This window comes from Halichoerus grypus, chromosome 1 (assembly GCF_964656455.1).
Source record: "Halichoerus grypus chromosome 1, mHalGry1.hap1.1, whole genome shotgun sequence".
Taxonomy (NCBI): Eukaryota; Metazoa; Chordata; class Mammalia; order Carnivora; family Phocidae; genus Halichoerus; species Halichoerus grypus.
The window spans coordinates 47,742,511-47,767,143 of NC_135712.1; the positions used below are offsets into that span (position 1 = coordinate 47,742,511).

General features: G+C 37.8%; 2 protein-coding genes across 8 annotated transcripts in view; one reads left to right on the top strand and one right to left on the bottom strand.

Moving 5' to 3' along the window:
• The window catches only part of TFG (trafficking from ER to golgi regulator), a 32,349-nt gene extending 19,431 nt beyond the window's left edge, over positions 1–12,918 (top strand). For 4 of the 7 annotated variants that reach the window (XM_036109685.2, XM_036109684.2, XM_036109686.2 and 1 more), the window contains 3 exons: positions 1,921–2,061; positions 8,605–8,703; positions 12,100–12,918. In XM_036109685.2, the coding sequence (XP_035965578.1) occupies positions 1,921–2,061; positions 8,605–8,703; positions 12,100–12,482 (623 nt within the window). In that variant the 3' untranslated portion in view covers positions 12,483–12,918. The remainder of the gene's footprint in view (positions 1–1,920; positions 2,062–8,604; positions 8,704–12,099) is intronic. The other 3 variants (XM_036109688.2, XM_036109691.2, XM_036109690.2) reach the window with 3 other exon arrangements.
• A 329-nt stretch (positions 12,919–13,247) lies between these two features.
• Positions 13,248–24,633, bottom strand: part of ABI3BP (ABI family member 3 binding protein) — a 240,959-nt gene continuing 229,573 nt past the window's right edge. The window contains 5 exon segments of the mRNA XM_078063925.1: positions 13,248–14,473; positions 15,691–15,813; positions 17,062–17,223; positions 17,886–17,915; positions 18,661–18,740. Of these exon segments, the coding sequence (XP_077920051.1) occupies positions 14,358–14,473; positions 15,691–15,813; positions 17,062–17,223; positions 17,886–17,915; positions 18,661–18,740 (511 nt within the window). The 3' untranslated portion in view covers positions 13,248–14,357.

The window sequence follows — 24,633 nt, forward strand, 5'->3', positions numbered from 1 at the left end:
AAACGAAGACATCACACAAGTGATACATCTGAAAAACCCTTTGTAGAGCAACTGAAATTTGAGTTAATAGTACAGCTTCTTAATATTTAAGACTTCAGGAAATGGCAGATAGAGGAGTCAGTAGTTATATATAGGGTCAGGCTTAAAATTTTGATTACAGTATAGTATCTGCCACACCAGAATAACATGATTAATATGATTCACATTATTTGAAGGCCATTTTTCTGTTAGCCTTGTATGTTGAGGTAAGAAAAACTGTACATATAGAAAATGCCAGGATACTTTGTAATTACTCAGGTCTGCCGTTGTGAAAGCTTGACTGTGAATGTGGACATGGGAAGGAGGAATAGAATATTACAAAGATAGGATGGGCAACATTAATAGGTTACATACAAGAGAGAAGAGAGGGATCAAAATAATGTACTATTTTAGTTCAGTAATATAGTGTCTTTTGTAGGAGAGTAGATGTATTTATCTACATTATGTAAATATCAGTAACGAGCACTTGACCATTTTACTCTGGTAACCATCCGTTTCTCTTTCATTACCACTATGTTATCCTAGTTTAGTTCTCATTATTACCTGGACTACCATTTGGTCAGCTACAAAGTTGCCTAATACAGTGCTGAGTTCTGGGATGCACCAGTGCAGAGGATAGAGGTTTGCCCTCAGGGAACTTAGCTAGTAATAGCAAGTCCCTCTGTAGAACTTTCTAAATGGTTATCACTTTCATAAGCTCTTATGATATAATACTTTTTAAATATTTGCTATAAGCTCTTGTTAACTCCTGATCCTTAAAGTAACCTTAGTGAAGTAGAAGTTATTTCTTTTGTACAGATGAGGAAACTGAGGCACAGAAGGAGATGAAGTGTAGTGTGTCCAGGATTAGAGAGCTAATAAGTGGCATCACTGGCATTTGAACCTAGGCAGTCTGGCTCCACAATCTGTGCTTTTAAGCACTCTTCTATATTGCCCAACAGAAAGAACTTAAAGGAGTAAACATATCTATAGTTGTCTTTGGAGTGTGTTTTTTGACTGTCACAGGATTGGAACTCTAGCGAATTTTTTCCATTTACTTCTTTGTTCATTACTTTAGAAGAATTTGAGTGGCTCCAAGAATTTGAGAGGTAGTCTTTGAAAGGCAGACAAAAAGAATCAGAAAGGAGCCTGGCCCAAAGAGCTTGTATAACCTAAGAGGAAGATGGGAACTGTTCAGAAATGCAAAGTAGAAGTTGGTAAGGGTCATAATAAAAGTATACTTTATAGAAGTTCACAAATGGAAAAAAGGATTCATGGGTGAAGAAGGCTTGCTGGAAATGTGGAGTAGTACCTGGGATTTAAAGAACATTATATTTAGGTACATGAAAATGGGACTGGAGGGAACAGTGATACATGGAGAGAGAAAAAATATTAGATATATTGTGGGACTAGGAAATAGGTTAGTTTCAGCTGAAGGGGGCTTGTGGGAGGAGGAATTGTGAGAAAATAATGTTTGGACCCTTGAACACCAGACTAGAGGGTTGAACTTGATTTATGGGCAGTGGAAACCCATTGAAGAATGAAATATTTTTGGTTGATCTACAACATAAATTAGATAGCATGAGGTAGAGGATAGTGGTATTGCAGAGATGAGTTTTGATTTTTGCCCGGGGAGGTTAGGACTTAGGAATATAACAGTCTACACTTTATAGGGAAGGATTTCCAGTCGTAGCTTCGGATTCTTAAGAGAGTGGAGCAAAGGGAAAAATGAAGTAGACACATTCACTGTAAAAGGCTGCTTTTGTGGTTATGCTTATTCTGTAGTATTTTTCATTTTTAGGATCTTTTAAGCAAACTTTATTAACTGAGCTTGCTGGGGAAAGGGCTTGTAACTGAGCTTGCTGGGGAAAGAGACTGAACTGACTTGTCATGACCATTTAGGGCCACCCAGTGCTCCTGCAGAAGACCGTTCAGGAACCCCCGACAGCATTGCTTCCTCCTCCTCTGCAGCTCATCCGCCAGGAGTTCAGCCACAGCAGCCCCCGTATACAGGAGCTCAGACACAAGCAGGTCAGAGTGAAGGTAAAATAGAAATAAGAGCACCTATTTGGGGAGGTAAATGTGCAGAGATGTTTATGGCAGCATTGTTGGTGATGGTAAAGAGCTTACATAAGCATTCATGCTATGAATACAGTTGCAGAAATTTTTGATTTACTGACATGGTATGCTTTTGGGTTAGAAGTCAGGTATGCTTCTGATTATTGAAAAGAAAAAAAACCCTGAAAAAGTGCTTATGTGAATATAATAAATACATGGTAAAAGACAGGAAGGATTCATAGCAGTCACCAGTCAGTGGTAACCCGGGGGGGCAGAGGTGACCCACTGAGGTGGCATTTCATTTTGCATCATACTTAAGGTGCTGTTCTATTTCCTTCTCCTTTCCCTTCTTGCATCTATGTATTATTTTTGTAATTGGAAAGATTTTTAAAATAGAGGTAAAGCATAACTTCAGTGTAGTTTTTTTGAAAGATAAATAGCCCTTTAAATTTTTGTGCAGTTAGCAATGTCTTTTGTGGAAAAAAAGCAGTGTGTTTTAAATCAAACTTGTCTTCTCTAAATGATGTGTCCTTGGATGAACAATTTAATCTCTCTGGGTTTTGATATTCTGTCACTGTAAATTATGAAAATTGGACAAAACTAGTGGTTTTAAAAGAATGTCTCTAGTGCCGAATAAAATATAACTTGAAAGCTGAGTATTTAAACAGATAAAAGGCTCATTACCATGGTTGAAGGGGATTGAGAGGCCACAAGCTCAGGACAGCAGGCACTGAAGTTTAGAAACTATACACATTCCACTTTAAAACAAACACCAGGTGGTGCTCTAACTATTTTTATAAAGGGGCCAAGTGGTGGTATGGTGTATTTTCAGCACCAGAAGTAAGTGACTGAGTTTATCAATCATATTAAAAAAAAAAAACTTCATAGCCTAAAAGGAACGGAGCACTTAGGTGATAGAGTCCTCTTGTGGCTCTATTTTAGAGTCGTCCTGTTGGATGAATTCTAGGCCTAGGGTCTAGCAGGTGGCAGTTTGCTGATGAGTGGGTAGTTCGGGAAGAATTTCTTAACTGCTTCAGCCTCTTCTCAACCAACTTTAGTTATAGTTTAACTTCACTTTGTATTAAGCTGAAACTGCCCAAACTGGAACAAACTAGAACAGAAGCGGGTGTGGGCTGAAACAGGGAGGCAAACGCCAGCCTTTGGATATGATGGGAGTTTAGTGGTTACTTAAATTCCATAGAAGAGGCCTTGGAATTGTAAATAGTTTTCCTAAGGATTTTAGTCTTTTTTTTTTTTTTTAAGATTTTATTTATTTATTTGACAGAGAGATCACAAGTAGGCAGACGGGCAGGCAGAGGGAGAGGGAGAAGCAGACTCCCTGCTGAGCAGGGAGCCTGATGCGGGGCGGGACTCGATCCCAGGACCCTGGGATCATGACCTGAGCCAAAGGCAGACACTTAACCAACTGTGCCACCCAGGCGGCACAAGGATTTTAGTCTTAATATGTTGTTCAGTTCAGGTGAACTGACATCGGTTTTTCCTTTTTTTTTTTTTTTTATATCCCATCTTAAGCAGTGTATACTGTTGTAGAACAGCAGTTGGAAGGATAATTGTACCAAATAATGTTTGCTTGTTCACTTATAAAGGAATGAGATTTAATGCTCTCTTAATGTCTCTCACATTATTTTATTGTTTATTTTAATTGAAAAATTATAAGTAGGTAAAAATTTTAAAACATAAAAAGATAAACAGTGAAAATTCAAATATTCTCTCCCACCTCTGACCTCTAGCAACCAAGTTCCTTTTTCCAGAGGCATCAGGTTAACACTGTTTGGATATGCACTGAATTCCTTTAGGGTGGCATTAACTGTGTGCCTTGCTGAAACTGTGTTTTGTTTTTTTTTAGTTTACATTAAAACATACACTATAAAAATTGTACAGTTATTAGTATGTGACATCAATCAGTAGTATTCTGGAGGTCAATCTCTAGATCAGTGCTGTCCAGAAGAAATACAGTGGAAGTCATAAGTAATTTTTTTTTAATTCATCACATTTAAGAAAGTTAAAAAGGTAAAGTTAATGTTAATTATACATTTTGCTTAATGCAGTATCTGGTGTATCAACATGTAATTATTATTAAGAAGTTATTAATGTTTTGCATTCTGTTTTTTTGTATTGCACATTGGAAATCTAGGGTGTGACACCACTTAGAAACACTTCAAAAACACTTACAGGATGTTTAGTTAAGACTAGCTGCATTTCAGGTGCTTAGTAGCCTGGCTACCACCTGTTTTATTGGATAGCACAGCTCTAGGTTAAGATGTCAGTTATTATAGGATAAATTGTAGGCTATTTTAATGAATACTTTTTGACATATGATGTACAATGAGTCCCTGACATCACCAGTTAGTTAGATCAGCTGCTGGTTAGAATTTGAATAGAATACTCATCAAAAATCTATTACTAATAATAGGTTAACATAGCAGTCTCTTAGAATAGAATATGAAATAATCTAAAAACAAATCTGAGTTGTTTTACTTAAATACCTTAAAAGGGATCTTGGAATTGTAACTTTTCCCCCCAAGGATTTCAGTCTTAATATGTTTGATTAAAAAGATCAACAAAATGTTGAGCATCATGAAGAGAAACGAAGTGGACAGTATTATCCTTTTTCATATAAAGCTTTGGTGCCTCTGTTACTGGAAAACTATGCAGTTGAGTGGTTTCCAAAACTATGAAAATAAGTGGTGAGGATACAGAGAAGAGCATTAAAAATCATCAGAGACCAGGAGGTATTGCTGTTTGACAAACCAGAAAGGTGAAAAGAATATAATTAAAATATGTAAAATCCTGTGACAAGATAACATGACCTGAATAGTCTTTTAAAATCACTTTTATTATATAAATTTTGAAACCTAAACAGAAGTAGAGCTAGAATAATGTACTCCTCATGGATCCATCATGCAGCCTCAACACTTACCAGTGTTTTGAATTTCTTTTTTCATCTATCCTTCCTGCCCCTCCCTCCTTTTTTAATTTGCTGGGGTATTTTAAATCAAATCCTACCTGTTATTTCACTCAATTATTTCAGTATGCATGTCTACTGATAAGCTTTTCTTTCAACATAACAACTATGCTATTACACCTAACAAAATTAAGTGATTCTTAATATCATTACATACTAGTCTATATTTGAATTTCCTTAATTGTCTCATAATTATCTATTACAGCAGTGGCTTGTTCAAATTAGAAGTATAACTAGATTCACATTTTTCATTTGAGTATGTGTCTTATTTTTCAATAGCTGTCACCACTACATGTTTCCAAAGTTAAAAACTTATGTATTTTAATTATCAGTTGCTATGTAACAATTTATCCCAAAACAGATGCTTAAAACTACAAACATTTATTATCTCATGCAGTTTGAAAGAGTCAGGGATCTAGGAGCAGCTTAGGTAGGTGGTTTGTCTCTGAGTCTCTCGTGAGGTTGTCCTCGGAAGCTTAATCTGAGCTAGAGGATCCTCTTCTAAGGTGACTCTCTCACATAGTTGTTGTCAGGAGGCTTCGGTTCCTCACATGGACCTCTCCTAGGCTGCTTAGGTGACCTCATGCCACGGCAGCTCCCAGAAGAGAGTGAATGAATGATCAAGAGAAAGTTAAGGTAGAAGGTGGCTGTCTTTTATGACCTGTCCTCAGAAATGTCGTGATTTCTGCAATATTCTATTGATACATACAGGTCAGCCCTATTGTGTGTGAGAAGGGGACTGCACAAGAGAGTGAATACTCAGGTGTTTATGGCTTACTCTTTGCTCTTTTTGTATTGTGAGGTTAATCTTATTTCTAAAAAATGTAAAGGATACAAGGAGCTCATGGACAGGAGTCCTATGCGAGTGCTCTAATGTGCAGGGTCTAGTCCCGGAGGCTGGCTACCACTCTGTGTGACAAAGTGCAGTCCCAGGAGGTTCACAGTGACACTCTACTTCATCCTCATCTCTTTCTTCCCTTAGATAGTAGTTTTTATGATGTTTAATCTGGTGATTCTTCCTGAAAATATAATTCACAAAACTTATATATATATATTTTACTCAAAACACAGCTTACTCTAAACTGTGTCTCTACCTTGCTTTTTCACTTAGTAATATATCCGATAGTTCTCTTCTTATGAGTGTGTGAAGTTATTCCTCATTTTTTACAACTAAACACAGACTTCTTAATTACATTTTTAGCATATTGTAACAGAGTCTGTTTTGGACTTGAATGAAGTAAGTAAAAGGAATACTTTGTGTGGAAATAGTAATAAACCTCTAAAACTTTTAACCCCAGAGGTGACATTTTCATAATGGGTTTATAGCAGCTTAGGGAAAAAATAGAATATGTGCTTGCTTTAAGAATAGTTATTATACCTGTCAGTTTTTATTGAGGAAAACAATTATGCTGTAAAATCACTGATGGCAAGAGCCTATTTTTTTTTTTAAAGATTTTATTTGACAGAGAGCACAAGCAGGGGGAGTGGCAGGCAGAGGGAGAGGGAGAAGCAGGCCTCCCGCTGAGCAGGGAGCCCGATGTGGGGCTTGATCCCAGGACCCTGGGAACATGACCTGAGCTGAAGGCAGTCGCTTAACCTGCTGAGCCACCCAGGCGCCCCGATGGCAGCAGCCTATTACATGGAGCCTTAATCTCCGCTTTTTTGATGATACCTAAGCTAATATTTATATTAAATGAGAAAATGTATACAGAACTTCTTCTAAACTAAAGCTCTAGAGTTTTGCCTACATTCCAGTGATGGTTCATATTCGCTGCATTGACCCCAGGTAAATTGCTTAATTTTTCTGTATCTGAAATAGGGATTGCTAATAAGGTTTACTCCCCCCCGCCATGTATTTTTTGCCTCTTTTTTTGTATTGTAGAATTAATTTTTCTAATTTCTCAGAATTAGAACCTATTATCATAATGCTGTACATATTTTTCTCTTTTGATTATATTTCTATACCAGATTCTGATTACTTCTGTTCTGAAATTTAGTTATGAAATACAATCTAGGATTAAGGTGGTATCTTCCAAGGTAGTTAACTCCTGTACTACTTTTTGTACTATCTGTAAGTCTTAAACCATTAGGAAAGCATTTAAGAAACTTTTGTCAGGTTTTTTTGTTGTTTTATTTGGGAAGAGGATTAATATAATGTTTAAAAATAGTTAAGTAGATTTTATTTCTATCATAAAATGCAGACGACTGCTTGCTAGGAAATAAGCTGGCTATAAATACAGGCATATCTCATTCAGTGCTGCAGTACATAGGGCTGAGTGGGGAGCCCAGTGGAGTGGGCTCTATCCCTTGATTTCAGGCTGTGAGTGCTAGCTGCCAGTTGTACCTCAGTTTGAGTGGTAGCACTAAGATAATGTGACTTTTCTTCACTTGTCCCTTTCTGCCAGAAATATGCTAATTACTCATAATCTTTTGATTAACAGCAGGTAGTTTGAATATTTTTGAAAGAATGAGCCAGTATATAATTAAAGATTTAAATATTAACTAGATATTAAAATGCACGTTTTACTGCTACTCTAGGTATTAGATCTAGCTGAATCTACCATTAGAACAAGAGTAGAGATGAGAAAGATGTGAACCAATAAATCCTCATTTAGAAATCACAAGTATTGGGGCGCCTGGGTGGCTCAGTCGTTAAGCGTCTGCCTTCAGCTCAGGTCATGATCCCAGGGTCCTGGGATCGAGCCCTGCATCGGGCTCCCTGCTCCGCGGGAAGCCTGCTTCTCCCTCTCCCACTCCCCCTGCTTGTGTTCCCTCTCTCGCTGTGTCTCTCTCTGTCAAATAAATAAAATCTTAAAAAAAAAAAAAAATCACAAGTATTAAGTGTGTCCAAAAGGTTTTTCTGTAGGAACTGTGATCTGACCCCAAACAGGACTCTCATTTCCCAGTATACATCCCCAATGTTAAACAGGTCTGCCATTTTCAAAAAAGTGTGCAGTGAGGGACCATTTAGGCTTTATCAGATTCCGCATGATGGGCGAGGATATTCATAAGATGGAAAAACAGACTGTTGTAAAATGCCACAGGTGTCTTTGAGGTCTGCCATGAAAGGTGTCGCATAGTTCCTTGTTACCAGAGAGTCCATTCAGATGGTAACAAAGGTTCAAACCTTTAGAATAAATACAGTGCTTTGGGAGAGATTTAGGAGCTGTCGGTTGTATTTGTTCCTTTTCTCAGATTTTTATTTCTTGATTTTTGACTCGGTTGATTTTTACTGAGCATTAGCAGTACCTATCTGTTGGCAGTTGGGTTCGAAAGCATTTGTTTTCTAGAATTTATGAAGTGACCGCACTAGTGGTGTTTGCTGCAGCTGAAAGTTCTCTGCCACTAATCCACAGCAGAGCAGCTACATTTGTTCAGTTGTTCATGCTTCTCTATTTCGCAGCACTTAAAGGGGAACAAACACATTCTTGTGTCTTGTTACTAAGTGTCCTTACATGTTCGGGTGGGGAGAGAATTAAATGTGCTTTGAAAGTATTTCTCTCTGCCAAATTAAACCTGCCTCTTTTCCTTGTCTTTTTTAGGTCAGATGTACCAGCAGTACCCGCAGCAGGCCGGCTATGGTGCTCAGCAGCCGCCCCAGCCGCCCCAGCCACCCCAGCAGTACGGTATCCAGTATTCAGGTGAGCGCGTGTCCAGAGGGAGGTGACTCTGATTGTGAGCTGTTCCTGTACTCATTAAACTTGAAGCCTTTCCTCTTAACTCCTTGGTTTGTAATACTTACATTGTCATAGGAGGTGTTAAGTATTTATTTGTGGGAGGAAATAACATTTATTTTTAAATATTTTGCATGAATATTTTATTATAAATCAACATTTCGGTCAGCAGTCATAGATGATTTTGTAATAACTTGTTGTTTGAAAACATTTTTAACTCAAGCTATCTCGTACTGATAAGATCTCCTTATCTCTCAGGTGATTTAGAACAGCAAAAATGCTTTTCGCCCATTATATGTCACATATAATTCTAGTGTACTGTAAAAATATTAACATTTTCCTCTTACATGAAAAGGCAATCTTAATAAGAACCAAATTAAGCTACTTAGGTTTTTAAATCTCCCAGAGTATGTAGGAATACCAAAAACAGGCCATAAAAATAGACTTGTGTCAAATGTAATCTAGGCAGCTAAGAATGTTGAATATAGTTGTTTTAAATAGGCATTCTGGGTATTTTCTTTTACCTTCTGTCCACTGAAGATTATCCATATTTAAATATGAAATCTCTCTAGTGTAGCTTTGACCATGATGATTATAAATCACGTAATTTTACATTTGTTATATCAGAGAGTTTACGTTTAACTTAATGTTTCACAGCCAAAGATTTAAGTATCAAAAGTTCATGTAATTAAAAATAATTTATCTAAGTTGAATCTTGCCAGAATTTTATTTTACGGAGTTTTATAGTTCAACTGGAGCAGGAATTAGCAAACTATAGCCACGGGCCAAATGTGGCACGTCACCAGTTTTTGTGAATTAAGTTTTATTGGAACACATCTATACCTGTTCATTCTTATGCTGCCTGTCGCTCTGTCGTGGCAGAGCTGAGTAGTTGCAGCAGAGACTGGCCCACAAAACCTAGAATATTTACTCTCAGGCTGGTCACAGAAAAAAGTAGGTTGTGACTCCTGCACTAGACCATAAAAGTCTATCTTTAATTAGAGTTTTGACATACTTTAACTCATATAGCAATTTTTATTTGGATTATATTTGCTATAGAGTGATTTAGCTGATAGCTGCTAATTTTTAATTATGTAAAGTAAATGGGATGAGTTTAAGCTTGGATTATGATATTAGGATTATTTTAGGTTTGCAGTCCTTTAAAGTCAAGGTGTTATAAATTATATAATTTGTAGAAATAATATCAGATCTGAAAAGACCTAGTCATCATTCTAATCCAGGGGATTTCAACTCCCTCTGTGCTTCAGAACCACCCGGAGAGCTTTTTGTTTTTGAAAGTTACAGGTGCTTAGGCTCTACTCCCAGATATTTTGTTTGATTTGGTTAGGAGTGGGACTCAGGCTTTGATATTTTAAAAGCATTGCAGGTCATTCTAAAGTGCAGGCAGGGTTGGAAACCATTTGTCCTTGTCTCACCCACTCATTTTATAGATGAGGCAGTTAGGGTTCAAAGAGGTTGTGACACATGGAAGGACACACAGCCATTCAGTGGGGGAACTCAGAGCCAGTGTACTTGACTTTGCTGTTAATTATTTATATCATTCTGCATTCTCCAGCCTAGGCCAGTGGTAGCAGACTTATCTGCCATAAAAGGCTAGATAGTAAATATTTTAGACTTTGTGGATCATAATGATCCCTTGTCCTACACTACTCATTAATTTTTTAAAAAATCCCGTGATTTCCATTTCTTGAGATTTTTGTTGTTCTTCACCAAAGTGTTTCAACAGAGAGGGTAGGGCTATACACATAATAGAAGCATTGCCACGTTATGATCAAAGACTAATAGGTTGCTAATGAAATGGCATTAGGCCCATAGGAGTTATTCCCTCTGTTGAGAAATAATTAAGGATCTGGTTGTTTCCAGACTCAGTTAAAAATCCAGTCTAGATTTCAGCTGCCAGGATGAAAAGGCAGCAGTATTTTGCTCATAGTCTTAACTTGTATAGACATTTTCACTGTAAAAGCTGAGTCCTTCTGTTTCTCCAAAAACTTACAGTAAAAAAATTAAGCAAATAAATTTTATGTAGAAGATAGGAGAAGTTGTATGACATTCAAGATTTTATCATGAATTGACTTCAGTATTTGGATGCTACCATAAGTAAAATGCCTTAGATACTTGATTTACTTATTAAAAGTTAAGCTTGTTCTTAATGATTTTAGTCAGAGTCTTCACTCGAGTAAAATTTAGTTTTCAAATCATCATCTTTGTATTTCTGATCCCACTAGTCCTATTAACTTGAATTTGATTGGGAGATGTGGAGATAGTCAACTAAATACTCTGCTTGGAGACTGTAAGTGGTGGTGGTAACATTGGACCATTTTTGACACTGTTGGTTTGGCAGTTTCCCTCTGACCTTTTCCAGTTTTACTCATGGACTATGTCAAAAAGGTTTCTTTCATGAGTAAATTTTGAACCCAGGTTCAAGGTGAGTTCAGAATATACTCAAATTCATTCAATCCTTTTTTTTTTTGTTTTTTAAATGCAGGGTTGTACATATTTTAATTATTTTCTTATGTATCTGGTATTTAATGCTGACAGGATTCCAGTCATTGGAGAGGTTTCATTGCAAGTAGCTGCAGGTGTGTTTCATGGTAGAGATAAAAGTTTTCAGTGAAGCCGACTTGTTCTTTTAAAAAAATTGAAAAAAAAATTCTAGTTAATAATGAATGTAGATGTTGATATTGTGGGGCAATATCATATGCTTTTTATGTGTTATGCTGTTACTTCTAAGTCAGAATTCTGAGTTGTAAAGGCAAAAGATCAGATACCGAATCTAAAAGATTTTAAGGATTGTGAAAATGGGTACTTAAAGTTTATTCTTCAATGGCTTAGTTTTTATAGAAAGTGAGCCTTAAAGCATCTCATTAGCACAGTAAGATGTATTTGTAGCACCATTGCTTCATTTAAAAATATTGTCTCAATGTGTTTTTACTTGGTACAGTTGTTAAATAGGCCTCTCCTCCACACCAGGTTAATGACTAGCTTTACGTTAATTCCTGCATTTATCATTTGAGCATCTGTTCTGTACTAGGAATTATGCTACAACAGGTATTTGCTCTTAGGGATTATGTAGTATAGAAGCATTTGTAATGAAATATAGAGTGGTTTCAGTTTAGATTAGAGGGTTTAAAAGAACTGTTTAGAAAATACCTTTTTTTGATACTATTTGGTTTTGCTGTGATATTATAGGATGGACTATACTACTCTACTTGTTATATAAATACTTAGGAATAAGTTTAAATTTCTCATCTTTTTTGGTCCATAACAGTAAGACTAATTCTCTGGAAAGCCTTTCACCAAAAGAAAAATAAGATCTATATGTACTTTATTTTGCCTTTTCAGCAGGCTATAGTCAGCAGACTGGACCCCAACAACCTCAGCAGTTCCAGGGATATGGCCAGCAGCCAGCTTCCCAGGCACCGGCTCCTGCCTTTGCTGGCCAGCCTCAGCAGCTGCCTGCTCAACCACCACAGCAGTACCAGGCGAGCAGTTACCCTCCACAGACTTACACTACCCAAACTTCTCAGCCTACCAGTTATACTGTGGCCCCTGCCTCACAACCTGGAATGGCTCCAAGCCAACCCGGGGCCTATCAACCGAGACCAGGTTTTACTCCACCTCCTGGAAGTACTATGACTCCACCTCCTAGTGGGCCTAACCCCTATGCACGCACCCGCCCTCCCTTTGGTCAGGGCTATACCCAACCTGGACCTGGTTATCGATAAAGAGGCTCAGCTACACTGATGAATGTAGCTGATAGCGGTTTGCCTCCCAAAAGACTCCAGTACTACTATTTTAATTTGTATTGAAGTTCAGAAATTTAAAAAGCAGAGCATTTTTTATGATATCATTGTTGCTGTTAATTGAAAGTATAATTTGCTGGAACACAAAAAGATCAAAATGAAAGTTTTTTTCTTCCCTTGCTTAAAAGTGTAGCAGCTGCCTAGTTATTTTGGAACACTACTCTGATGTGCGTAAAGTGATTGACTTTCTAGCTTGCCTTGTCCGGAGGATATTAAAACGCTAGGTTGAAGTTTAGCCATCTTAACTTGGCTTTTTATTATTAACATGATGTACTAAAATATAGATCCCTTTGAGAAAACAACTAGGTATTATGTATAAAATGTAACATTGATAGGTTAATAAAGATAATTGAATCCATTAGTGGTCTTGTATGTGTTAACGACTAAATTACATGAGAAAAAAAATTCTTTTTGCTCTTTGGTCTCAAAATGAAGTATAGGCATTTTAACTTACAGTTTTCTGTTCCAAGAAACACGGTGCCATTTGATTTTTTGTCCTGACAACTTTGAAAGAAATGCATTTAATAATCAATCAATCATTGGTTTAAAACAATGAAACTTCTTTAAAATAGATTTCAGAGGAAGACAAATTAACATTACATATAAACAAACACAACAGATATGGGGGGTTGGGTAGATCCTGAATAACTTATAGAGATGAATCATTCAGAAATGAAGAACTCAGTCTTAAAAAAACTACATCTCTTTATTGCAGAGTTTATACTTGAAAAATACAAAATGTAGCATCGATAAACTTGAAGCATGTTGAAGCAGAGGCAAGGTCCTTTCAGAAAGAGGGCAACAATGCACCATTCCCATGTCCCTCCGCAAATGAAGGACTTTTTTTAAAAATAAATGAGATTTTCATTACAGGTTGAGCTAGACAAAATTACGAAAACATTCTCTGATACATTCATTCCTAGAGGTCTAAAAACAGAGTACATAGCCTGTAAAGTGGTAGGGATGTCATGCATTACTTTTTTGCTCAGGCTTCACATTCAGTCTCTACGTACAGCTTCATTAGAATTCTATTAACAACAGTATGAAGACAAATCCCTGCTTAAAGGGATAGTTTGACAAAGTACATTCAGACATTGTAACATATTTATGGGTAGAGAAAGAACAAAATGTGTAGTTTGAAATTGAGTAGATCAGATATTCTATTCAGTTTGCAGCTAAAATCAAATTTAATGATTCAGTTTTCAGTAATTTGCAGAAATTTAAGGAAATGTATATCGGCATGAATGGTTAACTATTGAAATGCTTCAGAAAAGCTATTTAGCTATTGCTAAAAATTTGAAGTTTAAATAAACATGAATATTAGGACCTTTTTTCCCCCAGATACAAATGCTCAGATAATTTGATCTAATAAGTTAAACCAAGTTGAGATTTATGGAATTAACTCACCAGTAAGAAGAATACACTTTAATAAAAGTAAATATTTTTTTAAAAGTATATTAGTTTTTGATGTTAAATTTGTTATAAAAGTATCTCAAAACATCATTACAACAGAGTGATAAATAATATACAAATGATCTCTTAAAATACCATGGATAGGGAGCCAGCTTCCCTAAAAATGTTATCCTGTTAATGTCAATATCTTGTTTTCTTAAAATGATTTTGTAAAACCTGATAAATATTCTCAGCAACATTTCTAATAAACATCTACTATGGCTATTAAACTTTAATACATAGTAAACATAATAGCTTTAAATGAATGTGACAAATACTATAGTGTTTCCAATTATTTTTTTTGCCATGATAAACAGAAGGCACTTTTGATCCTGATTGCAGCATCTACCATTTTCCAGGAATTGTGGTCCCACATTCATACCACTGGACATAATTGATTTGGGTGTGACCACCTATTTCTCCAAATTGGACAGGTTCCTGACGAACTGCTCTGAAATAGCCTAAGAAGGAAAATAATTTTATTTTAATAGCTGCTGTATTTTTGCCCTCACCACTCACAGATTGAAGGGTGTCCTTAAATGGCTAAATGTTACTCTAGGTGAAGTGAAGTATTTTAGAAAATGGATAGCAACAGAGAGCCTGGTGTCTTCCCTGAGGTCGTAATGGCTGGCTAAACATGAGGGGCACCTGAAACTCCTCTGACCTGTGCTTTAACAAGGTGGGATGAGCCGGTTGGTAGTGTCTGAGAGACAAAGCCGAAGAGGGGCAGAGTCGGAGGGGTTTTGTGTTTCGAGTGTGATTGAGCACGTTTAGTATAGTCTCTGCACGGTACGGACTGGTCGTGGTCTATGAAGGTGCTATTTACTACAGTGTTAGGAAACAAAAGAAGGGTAGTTCTAAGAATGCTAAATTTCTAAAAATTAAATTTAGCTGAAATCTTCCTTCAAGGACTCTACACTAAATGATTAAAATTTTTGCTGCGAATGTAAAATGTTTTGGCAATATACACAATTTACAGTATGTTTTATATCCCATTCCTGAGAGGCAGCAGTTGCAACTTCCTGTTAATGGGTTCACAGATAAAAACACCAACCACAGTAAAAGAGGACTTAAATGCCATTGAACAGAATGTGTTGCTGAAAAGACGAGTCAAATAATGTAGAAACCTCTTAGTGACTGCTGAGTAATATGGAAATTAATTTACTCTCTCCTGCCCTGGCTAAGGATTAAATTTCAGTCTTTTAAGTCCTCATGGAGCAGCTTAATATGTCTTTAGCAAGTTACAGTGGTTATTCATTACCAGAATTGTTCAGTTTCAACTATATTTATGTGGCAAATAATAAGGGAATAAAAAAATGCCTGTGTGCTCTGTATAAGTGTGCTCTGTATAACTATAAGGTAATACAGGAGTGATTTAAGTTTGGGAAACACTACTCTTCTATAGCTGTTTTTGCAAATTGAAGTGTTCCTGAAGTAGAATGTCTTTATAGATGTCTGTGTGTAATTTCCCTTAGCTCTAAAATAGAGTCTTAAGGACTGGGAGGAAAGTTGAAACACTTCTATTAAGGTCTTAACATGAAAGTCTTTTTTTCTAGTCAGATAATTAGAGCAGTAATACTGCAGAATTATTTTTAAAGTGATTGTTTTCCTTAGCTTGAATTCTCTCTGTGTTAATTTGTGAAATCCTCTTGCTTAAGAGGAGGCTCAGAAAACATACCTTCTTTGGTGGGTAACTGGTCAGAACTGAGTTGCTGTCCTGTGCGTCCATCTAAAAACGAGTCCACAAACTGGCAGTGGTCTTCTCCATGGCCTCTCTGATCGCCTATGTTATAAAATTTTCCTAAGGAACGAGAAATTAAAAGGATCATGAAGTATTACTATTTTTGATAGAGGACAATTCTGAAATATTCAAAGGTATTCAGATAGAGTCTTTTCTGTTTTTGTACATCCCCCCCTTCACTGTAGCTCAAGCCACCAGTGTCTCCTGATTGAACTATGGAAGTCTTCGAGCTGCCACCACTGCTTTTATTCCTTCCTCTCTCTTACTCCTTCCCTCCCCCCGCTCCCAGAGATCAGTCATCTTTTTAAAATGCAGCTCAGATCATGTTACTCTGCATAAATCTCTCCTGCAGTCTCCTATGACAGTCAAAAGAAAACCCCCAATCTTTACCTGGTGTCAGAGCTCCTCATGATTCTACGCCTGCCTGCCTGACCTTCCGCTTACTAAGCCTCAGCCACACCAGTAGCACTGGCTGGGCTCGTGCCGGCGGGGGCCTTTGCCTTTCTCTCTCTACCTCTAGTGCTTCATCCCTGGATTTTTGCTGGGGTGGTTCCTTCTCCTAGTTTTCTTCTTAGCACAAACCTTCGCTGTTCAGAGAGGCCATTCTAACTAAAGAAGCTTCCACTCGGCCATTTTCTCACCCTTTCTAATTTTTCTTCAAAGTGCTACATGCAATTTTTATTTACATATTTGTGGTCTCTCTCTACTAAAATATAAGCTGCAAGAAAGCAGAATATGTTTTGTGTACCGCTTTGTCCTTAGCACCTAGAAAACCTCTGAACAAAGCAGCTGTTTGTTGAATGACTGACCAAATGTCTACCTTTCCATGTTGGGGCCAGCCTTGTTTAAAATTTTTACTGCATGAATGCAAAAGAGAAAATAACAGTGCCACAGAGCCTGGAGCAAGGAGTTATCACTCTTTTGGTCAGGTGTTTTGATCCTGTCTCTGGGAGACTTGAAATCTTAAGTATGCCCTATTCCTTCCATGATGATTGTTACATACACTTATTTTATTATCAGTAGGCTCTCTGTCCCTGGCGGCTGTGACAAAATTGAGCTTCAGTGGGGCAAGTGCCTTTACATTCAAGTTTTCCTTGATGATTGTTTCATACTGCATTTTCATTATTTACATTTCTAATAGCATGCCTCAAATCCCAGGCTAAGTATTTCAGTAACATCTTGCTCAGAAGGAAGAACTGTGTTTGTATCACACCTTAGTGTCTGGAGCTAGCCACAGAAAAGGCCATGTTACGGAACACTGTAAAGCATTCCCCGAAGGCTTGAAACAGAGCAGGTGGTGTTACTTACCTGTGAGGGAGTCACTCAGATAAATCTTGTATCGGAGAGAGTTGCACAGCTGCACCCCTACAAATTTTTTATACCACGTCCGTTTGACATACTGTTTGCCCTTACATTCTGAGTAAGAGTCTGAGTTAAAGGGTCTTTCAGTCCAGATGGCATCTCTCCCTGCTGCATAAGGAAAACACATGCTTTGAGTTTAGCATTCAACTTTGGGTATCGAAGAGCTGTCCTAAATGTTTTATAAAAAGCCGTTTGCAAAGTTCATTGTCAACCTGCTGATACCTGGTTTTCTCCAGTGCTAAATATTGAAGTCAAAGAAATGTATGAGTTTGAACATAAACTCCCACCTAAGTTCCTGTCAATAGTGAAATAAGCAGTATGTTTAGGTTTCAAATAACCTATGCAGGGCTAGATGTAGATGGCGTCCCCTTAGGAGCAAATTTAGTTTTTTGGGGGTTTTTTTTTTTGTTTTTGCTTTTGTTTTTTTTTTGTGGGTTTTTTTGGTAGCATAGTATACAATTTAAACAGATGCTTTAATGTGACTTGTCATTAAAAATGGACATGAGGATGTTATATCTTGACTTATTTAACACAAATTTTGAGCTGCCCTGGCATATGAATGAAAGCAAGTTTCAAAATACCCAACTTGTTCCGCAAACATTATAGGTTCCTCAATGTTAGGGAATGTTTTAGGTAAGCATTCCCACCTGGCTGATATTCTAAGACTAAATGGACTAAAATGAAATCATGACCAAAATTCTGCCATGCCTATTTAGTTGAATCAGTTTAGAAAAGCATGTAGTTGTGTTCATGCTGAGATAGGTACTTACCAGAAATTGGCTCGCTCACTCTTGGGTCCGCTAAGAGAAATAGCAAACGAGAGTCAGATGTTACGTTAGGTAAGTAAGCCCCAGGGTGCCAGTGGTGTAGGGAAGAAGGTGGACGCTTACAGTTCAGTCTGACTTGCAGAGTGGTACACTCTCGCTAAAGACTGAATTTGAAAGTGTATTTTGTTCTAGAATTCTTTTCCATTGAACAGTCTCTCCTGCCAGGTACTCAGCTTTATCTTTTGGGATCTTTGTTGCTCTTCAGGCTCTCACTCCATTTTAAGGCTTCCTCTTTCAGATTCAGACAGAAACTGTTGGTGGTAAAATCACCAGTATGCCATGAAGTGCATTTGGTGTAAAAATGACACAAATAATGCTGTGAGTACAGATGTCTCTTTTAAAGGAATTGGAGTGTACAAGGTCAGAAAATTCCACAGCTGCTCATCAAAAAAACTACCAAATGAATTCCCTTTCTGGATGTCCTAGGACTGTCTGATATTTTGATTCCAGGCATTGATTCTAAGCATACAGAGGAGCATTCATTCACTAGTTTTTTGAGTATACTGATACAGTTTTTATCTTTTAAACTGATACACCTTTTTTTCTGACATCAAAAGAAATGAGAAAAGATGTATGTAGTTTCCTTAAGGCTACCTTTACCAATTTGCTTTTTCAAAATTCAAGAAACGCTTTATTTATACACTTTATTTAGCTGGGTTTCCAAGAAGCTCCTTAGGCAAAACATTGTGGCCCTTTACATTACTGTTGATGTGATTACCTGATTCAGTACTGAATGCCACTGTGTTGCTGGGTGGGCCTTCTCCAAGTGGGTTTTTGGGTTTCACCTGGAATTCGTAGCTGTGTAGGAGAGAAATTTTTTTTAAAAAAATTGTAATATATTCTCCAGGGGTAGGAAACAACCTTCCTTTGTTATACTGAAATCCTTCCTAATTCTATTTTGAAATCATGAGGACAGGGAGTACACATATATTTGAGAAGCATCATGGGGAAATAAATAAACTCTTTACTTTCCAGACACCTTGTCTAATGTTTTGTATAAGGATTAAGTTAATAAAAAAGATTGGAGTTTTTAAAAAGACAGCCAACTAGCAGAAGCAACTAGGCAAGTTGGTAAGGAACATAGAGTAAAGAGGTATGTGGTGGACCCAGGCTAATTCCAGCAACAAGGAGTCTCTCTTTCCTTCAAATGTTTTAGCTACTTAGCTACTTAATGGAAAGGTTGCCTTTTATTTCTTACTATCCCAACCCTGGGTATGGCCTCAGACTTAGGCACTGTTTCTCCTTGTGGGGCTTGAACTACCTATGTCAGAATCACATGACAGAGGGGCATTTGGGAAAGTTTGTTTAACATGCAGATTTCTTGCTTCATCTTGGCTACTGAATCAATTTTTTGAGGGGGTCTAAGTAGGCATTTATAACAAGTTCCTGAGGTGAATCATATACCCACTGACATTTGAGAACTACTAGGCTAAGCTAGGGGAACAGATGCACATGAAAGTATTTCTTTGCAAGGACTTCCTGTTTCTGTCTCCTGGAATTCTGGTGTTCTGTCCATCACAGGAAGCCACATCTCCACAATAGGGAAATGGTAGTATCACCATGAAGAGCATGGGCACAAATACTGACTTTTCCTGTGTAAAGCAGATTCATATAGGCTAGGCCTTAACTCTTTACATTAAAAAAACACAAACCTAGATGCCTTGGCGTTCTAAGTATGTTTGAATCTAAGAATTATGCATTAACTTGCTATGCAGTATGACACATTTCATTCATAGGATACTTAAACAGAGCAAATCCTCTTAAGAAATTCAGGAAGTGGGGCACCTGGGTGGCTCAGTAATTAAGCGTCTGCCTTCGGCTCGGGTCATGGTCCCAGGGTCCTGGGATCGAGCCCTGCATTGGGCTCCCTGCTCAGCAGGAAGCCTGCTTCTCCCTCTCCCACCCTCCCTGCTTGTGTTCCCTCTCTCGCTGTGTCTCTCTCGTCAAATAAATAAATAAAATCTTAAAAAAAAAAAAAGAAATTCAGGCATTAAAGCTGTTTGCATTTGCCTGAAACTAAGAGTTCTTTTCAACAGCAGACTTAGCAGGAAAATAATTTTGAGTGTAAAATCAACTTGAGTCAGCTGATAGTATTTCGAGTCTCAAATTTGTACAAGGCCTTTGGGAGATAATTCCCATTTTTGAGAAGTTTGTAATTGAATAAGAATGCAGAACACATAAAAGATGGAAATACGTTTTATAAATGAGTGAAAAACAGAAGGAAGACAGCTCCATTTGGTACAGAGGATACTAAGTGGAGAAGTAACAACTTTCTGGAGCTCCAGGAAATCAGATTCTTGACTACTGAGGCCTTGCATTACAATACAGCTAGAATCTCTAAGATGACAGATTCTAGCATTACAACAAAGGCAACCACTGTTTGCTATATATGAGACACATTAATTGTACATATATAAAGTAATACAACACACACACACAAATGCTACAAGATCAGAATTACCCTATTTTTCGGTTAAGAACAATGAGACTCTTAATCATTGTACTATTACTGTCTGCTTTTGCAAACTGTGCCATGAGGATTAAAGCTTCCAGGGTTTTTAGTGAGACTACACATCAAAGCATTTTGTAAACTTAATCAACTGATATAAGGTGCCATTATCACTTGCAATAAGAATGCTGATATAAAACCATGTCACTCATTTAAATAAACTGCATGCACATAAGATGTTTGGGCATGGAACATTTTCTAAAGATTAAATTCTTGCTCAGAGGCCTGAGGACCTTAAAAAAACACACACACCATTATGGTGAATGGAAACTGGAAAAAAGAAATTACAAGCATCTGGACCTTGATTTAAGCGGGCAGTGCATTCCACATTCCAGGCCATTGCCAAAAACCCTGTGCTTGGGCCAAGTCTGATTGCTGGAATCATCTCTATGTCTTTTTATTTCACTGTTATTTAGACTTCAGCTCCACAGATGTTCATACGCTACTTTTTCTGTTTTCTTGCCAACACTTTATGATACTTGACAAGTTTTGAAGAAACCATTTAAAACTAAGTTTAATTAACAGGAGGGAAACTAAAAGGCCTATATTGTTGGGTGATCAAACCCTACACAAAGAAAATATTTGAAGTGGCAAAATCTTTCTCAGGTAACACATTCTATCACGAGATTTAGAACACTCAAGGTCTAAGAGTAATGTCTCAGAAAATACTGATTTCACATAGGGAATAAGCATAGGATGCTATTAAAAGTTTTCATAAAAGGGTGCCTGGGTGGCTCAGTTGGTTAAGTGACTGCCTTCGGCTCAGGTCATGATCCTGGAGTCCCAGGATCGAGTCCCGCATCGGGCTCCCTGCTCAGCAGGGAGTCTGCTTCTCCCTCTGACCCTCCCCCCTCTCATGCTCTCTCTCTATCTCATTCTCTCTCTCAAATAAATAAATAAAATCTTTAAAAAAAAAGTTTTCATAAAAGATGTTATTTTTGAACGTAGAATAAAACATTAAATAGAAGTTTTGGAAGATCAGGTTATACAAATACTAGGACAAATACTCAGATGAAAAATAAGCAAAAATAAGGAAATCTGATTGTTCTAGGGAATATAACACCTAAGTAGTAGATTCCAGAAGAGAGAGATGGGGAAAAGGGGCACAATTATCCTAGAAAGTAAGTAATTTCTCAGAGTTGAAAGACATGGGTTTCCAGATTTAAAAGGTCTATATCCTCAGCAAAAGTTAAAAAAAGAAGAAAGACTAACCAAAGCAGACAAGTTGAAAAATTTTAGAGCATTGGGATAAAGACAAGATCTTAAAAGTTTGAGAAGAAAATTGGTCCCATTCAAAGGATCCAGACTCAGAATAACATTTGACTTCTTAGCACTGGAAGTTAGAAAACAATGAACAGGGGCACCTGGGTGGCTCAGTCGGTTAAGCATCTGACTCTTGATTTCAGCTCAGGTCATAATCTCACGGTTGTGAGATTGAGCCCCACGTTAGGCTCTGCACTCAGTGTGGAGTCTGCTTGTCCGTCTCCCTCTGGTCCTGGGTTTCCCCTCTTATCTATCTCTAAAATAAATAAAATACTAAAAAAAAAAACAAAACAAAACAATCGAACAATACCTTTAAAAGTCTTCATTTTTTTCAAAAATCTGTGTCTGCCTAAACAACAGTATCAGTAAAACAAGGATATTTCTGGACATATAAGAACTCAAAAATATTATCTTCCATATAATAATCTATTCTAAAGATGTATTTCTCAAGGAATGCCACAAAGGAAGGGAGTAAAATTAGACAAAGGATATAGGCGATAGGGGCAAAAGGACGGTGAGGGATTCTAGGAGATACTGCCATAAACAAACACATGGAACAAAGAAATGTATTTTGCCTTTTTGAGAAACGGTCAGTCTAGAAATATGGATTTAATTAACAGAAGAAATAGTGAAAATAAATGAAAATGGAAGAGAGTTGACTAAGATGGTGAACTAGAAGGCTCCTGAGCACCTCTTCTCCCACAGGCAAATCATATATACAGCTGCACCTGGAGTAGTTCTCTCTGAAAGATCTAGAAACTAGCCAAGCAGCTCATACACATCGGGCAAATGAACGAATACCCACTTAGAAACGGGTAGGAAAGGCTGAGACACACTCTTGCCATAAACCCTGCTCCTGGCACAGTGTCCTATAATTGGGAGCAAATTCCCAACTCCTAGCTTCTCCATGAGGAGCAAAGGGTTTGGACCTCACATCTAGTACCCCAACTTTTAAGACTCCCACCTGAGGGAGGAGGCCCATAAACACCTAGTTCTAAAAGCCAATAGGGCTTCCATTCACAAGTCCCACAGGACTGTAGCCAAGAAGCAGTTCTTAATCAGCTAAACCCCCAGGGCTCAGCACAGAGGGAATAGGCAAAACTACCCATATACCAGTCTTCCCCGAAAGAGGTTTATTTGCATACTTTAAAAGCTGCTATCTGATGAACATAGGGGAAGGGAAGGAAAAATAAAATAAGAGAAAATAAGAGAAAAACAGAGCGGGGGGGGCAGGCCATAAGAGACCCTTAACTATAGGGAAACAAACTCAGGGTTGCTGGAGGGGAGGTGGGGGGGATGGGGTAATTGGGTGATGGACATTAGAAGGGCACTTGACATAATGAGCAGTGGGTGTAATATGCAGTTGATGAATCACTAAATTCTACTCCAGAAACTAAGAATACACTTTATGTTAACTAAATAGAACCTAAATTAAAAAAAATTTTTTAAAAACCTGCTATCTGAGGGTGAGGCTTCTAATTATAACGTATACGTACTGGCTGGCTGCAATCCTCACCAGAGACTGGGAAACTGGTGGACGCCTTTCTTGCCCTCCCTCCAGCCTGCTGCAACAGTAAAACTAAGTCACCAGTATCTCCCTGGAAGGAGTGTACAAATGTCTGGCACCCCAGCTTTTGGAGCTGCTGGTCAAGGGATGTCCCCTGTTGCCTGGCTCTGAGAACCAATGGGGCTTGCATTCTTGAGTCCCATAATCCTGTAGCACACAAAGCAGTTTTTAACAGGTACAGGAGCACTCCTACTGGCTATATCCTGGGCCTAGCACAGAGAGAGCAGGCAAAAATGCCCATCTTCCAGTGTCTCTCTGGAGGGGGGATTAAGTACACTTAACAGAGCTGCTCCCTGAGGGTCCAGTTTATATTAGCCTGCATCCAGATGCTGATTGCAATTCTCACCTTTGGGACACTGATGGGTTTTGGAGCACCCTCAGCTAAGGGGAGCCACTAACAACAAAGCAGGTGGCTGGGACAACCTCAGAGGTTTGAGGGACAACTAGGAACTTGGGCTGGCCTGATTCAAGAGATTCATTTCCTACACAAGACCATTCTATCAAGACTGGGAGAGGTGGCTGTTTTATCTAATGTGCAGAAATGAACAAAGAATCAAGGAAATTGAAGAAACAGAAGAATATGTTCCAAACAAAACAAGGAACATCTACAGAAACAGATCTCAATGAAATAGTGATTTACCTGTGAATTCAAAGTAATAGTCATAAAGATGCTTACCAAGGTCAAGAGACAAATGCATGAACACAGCAAGAATTTCAACAAAGAGAGACTATTTAAAAAATACCAAACAAAAATCACTTAGCTGAAGAATACAATAACTGAACTGAAAAATTCATTAGAGGAGTTCAACAGCAGACTAGGTGAAGTGGGCCAAAGGATCAGCAAACTTGAAGACAGGGCAGAGGAAGCCAAATCTAATCATCTAATCAGAGGAGCCAAAAGATAAAAGAATGAAAATTAGTGAAAATAGCTAAGAGACATATGGGACACCATCAAGTAGACCAAGATAGGCATTACATGGATCCCAGAAGGAGGAGAGAGAAAGGGGCAGAAAGTGCATGTAAAGAAATTTACTGGCTAAAAACTTCCTTAACCTGGGGGAAAGAAACAGACATCCAGATCCAGGAAGTCCAAGGAGTTCCATATAGGAGAATCTAAAGATATCCACACTGAGACACATTATAATTAAACTGTCAAAAGTCCAAGACAAAGAATCTAAAAGAAGCAAGAGAAAAGCACCTTGTTTCATACAAAGGAATTTCCATAATACTACCAGCAGATTTTTCCGCAGAAACATTCAGGCCAGAAGAGAGTGGACCTGATATATTCAACATGCTAAAGTTAAAACAAACAAACTACCCAGCAAAATTGTCCTTCAGAATTGAAGGAAAGA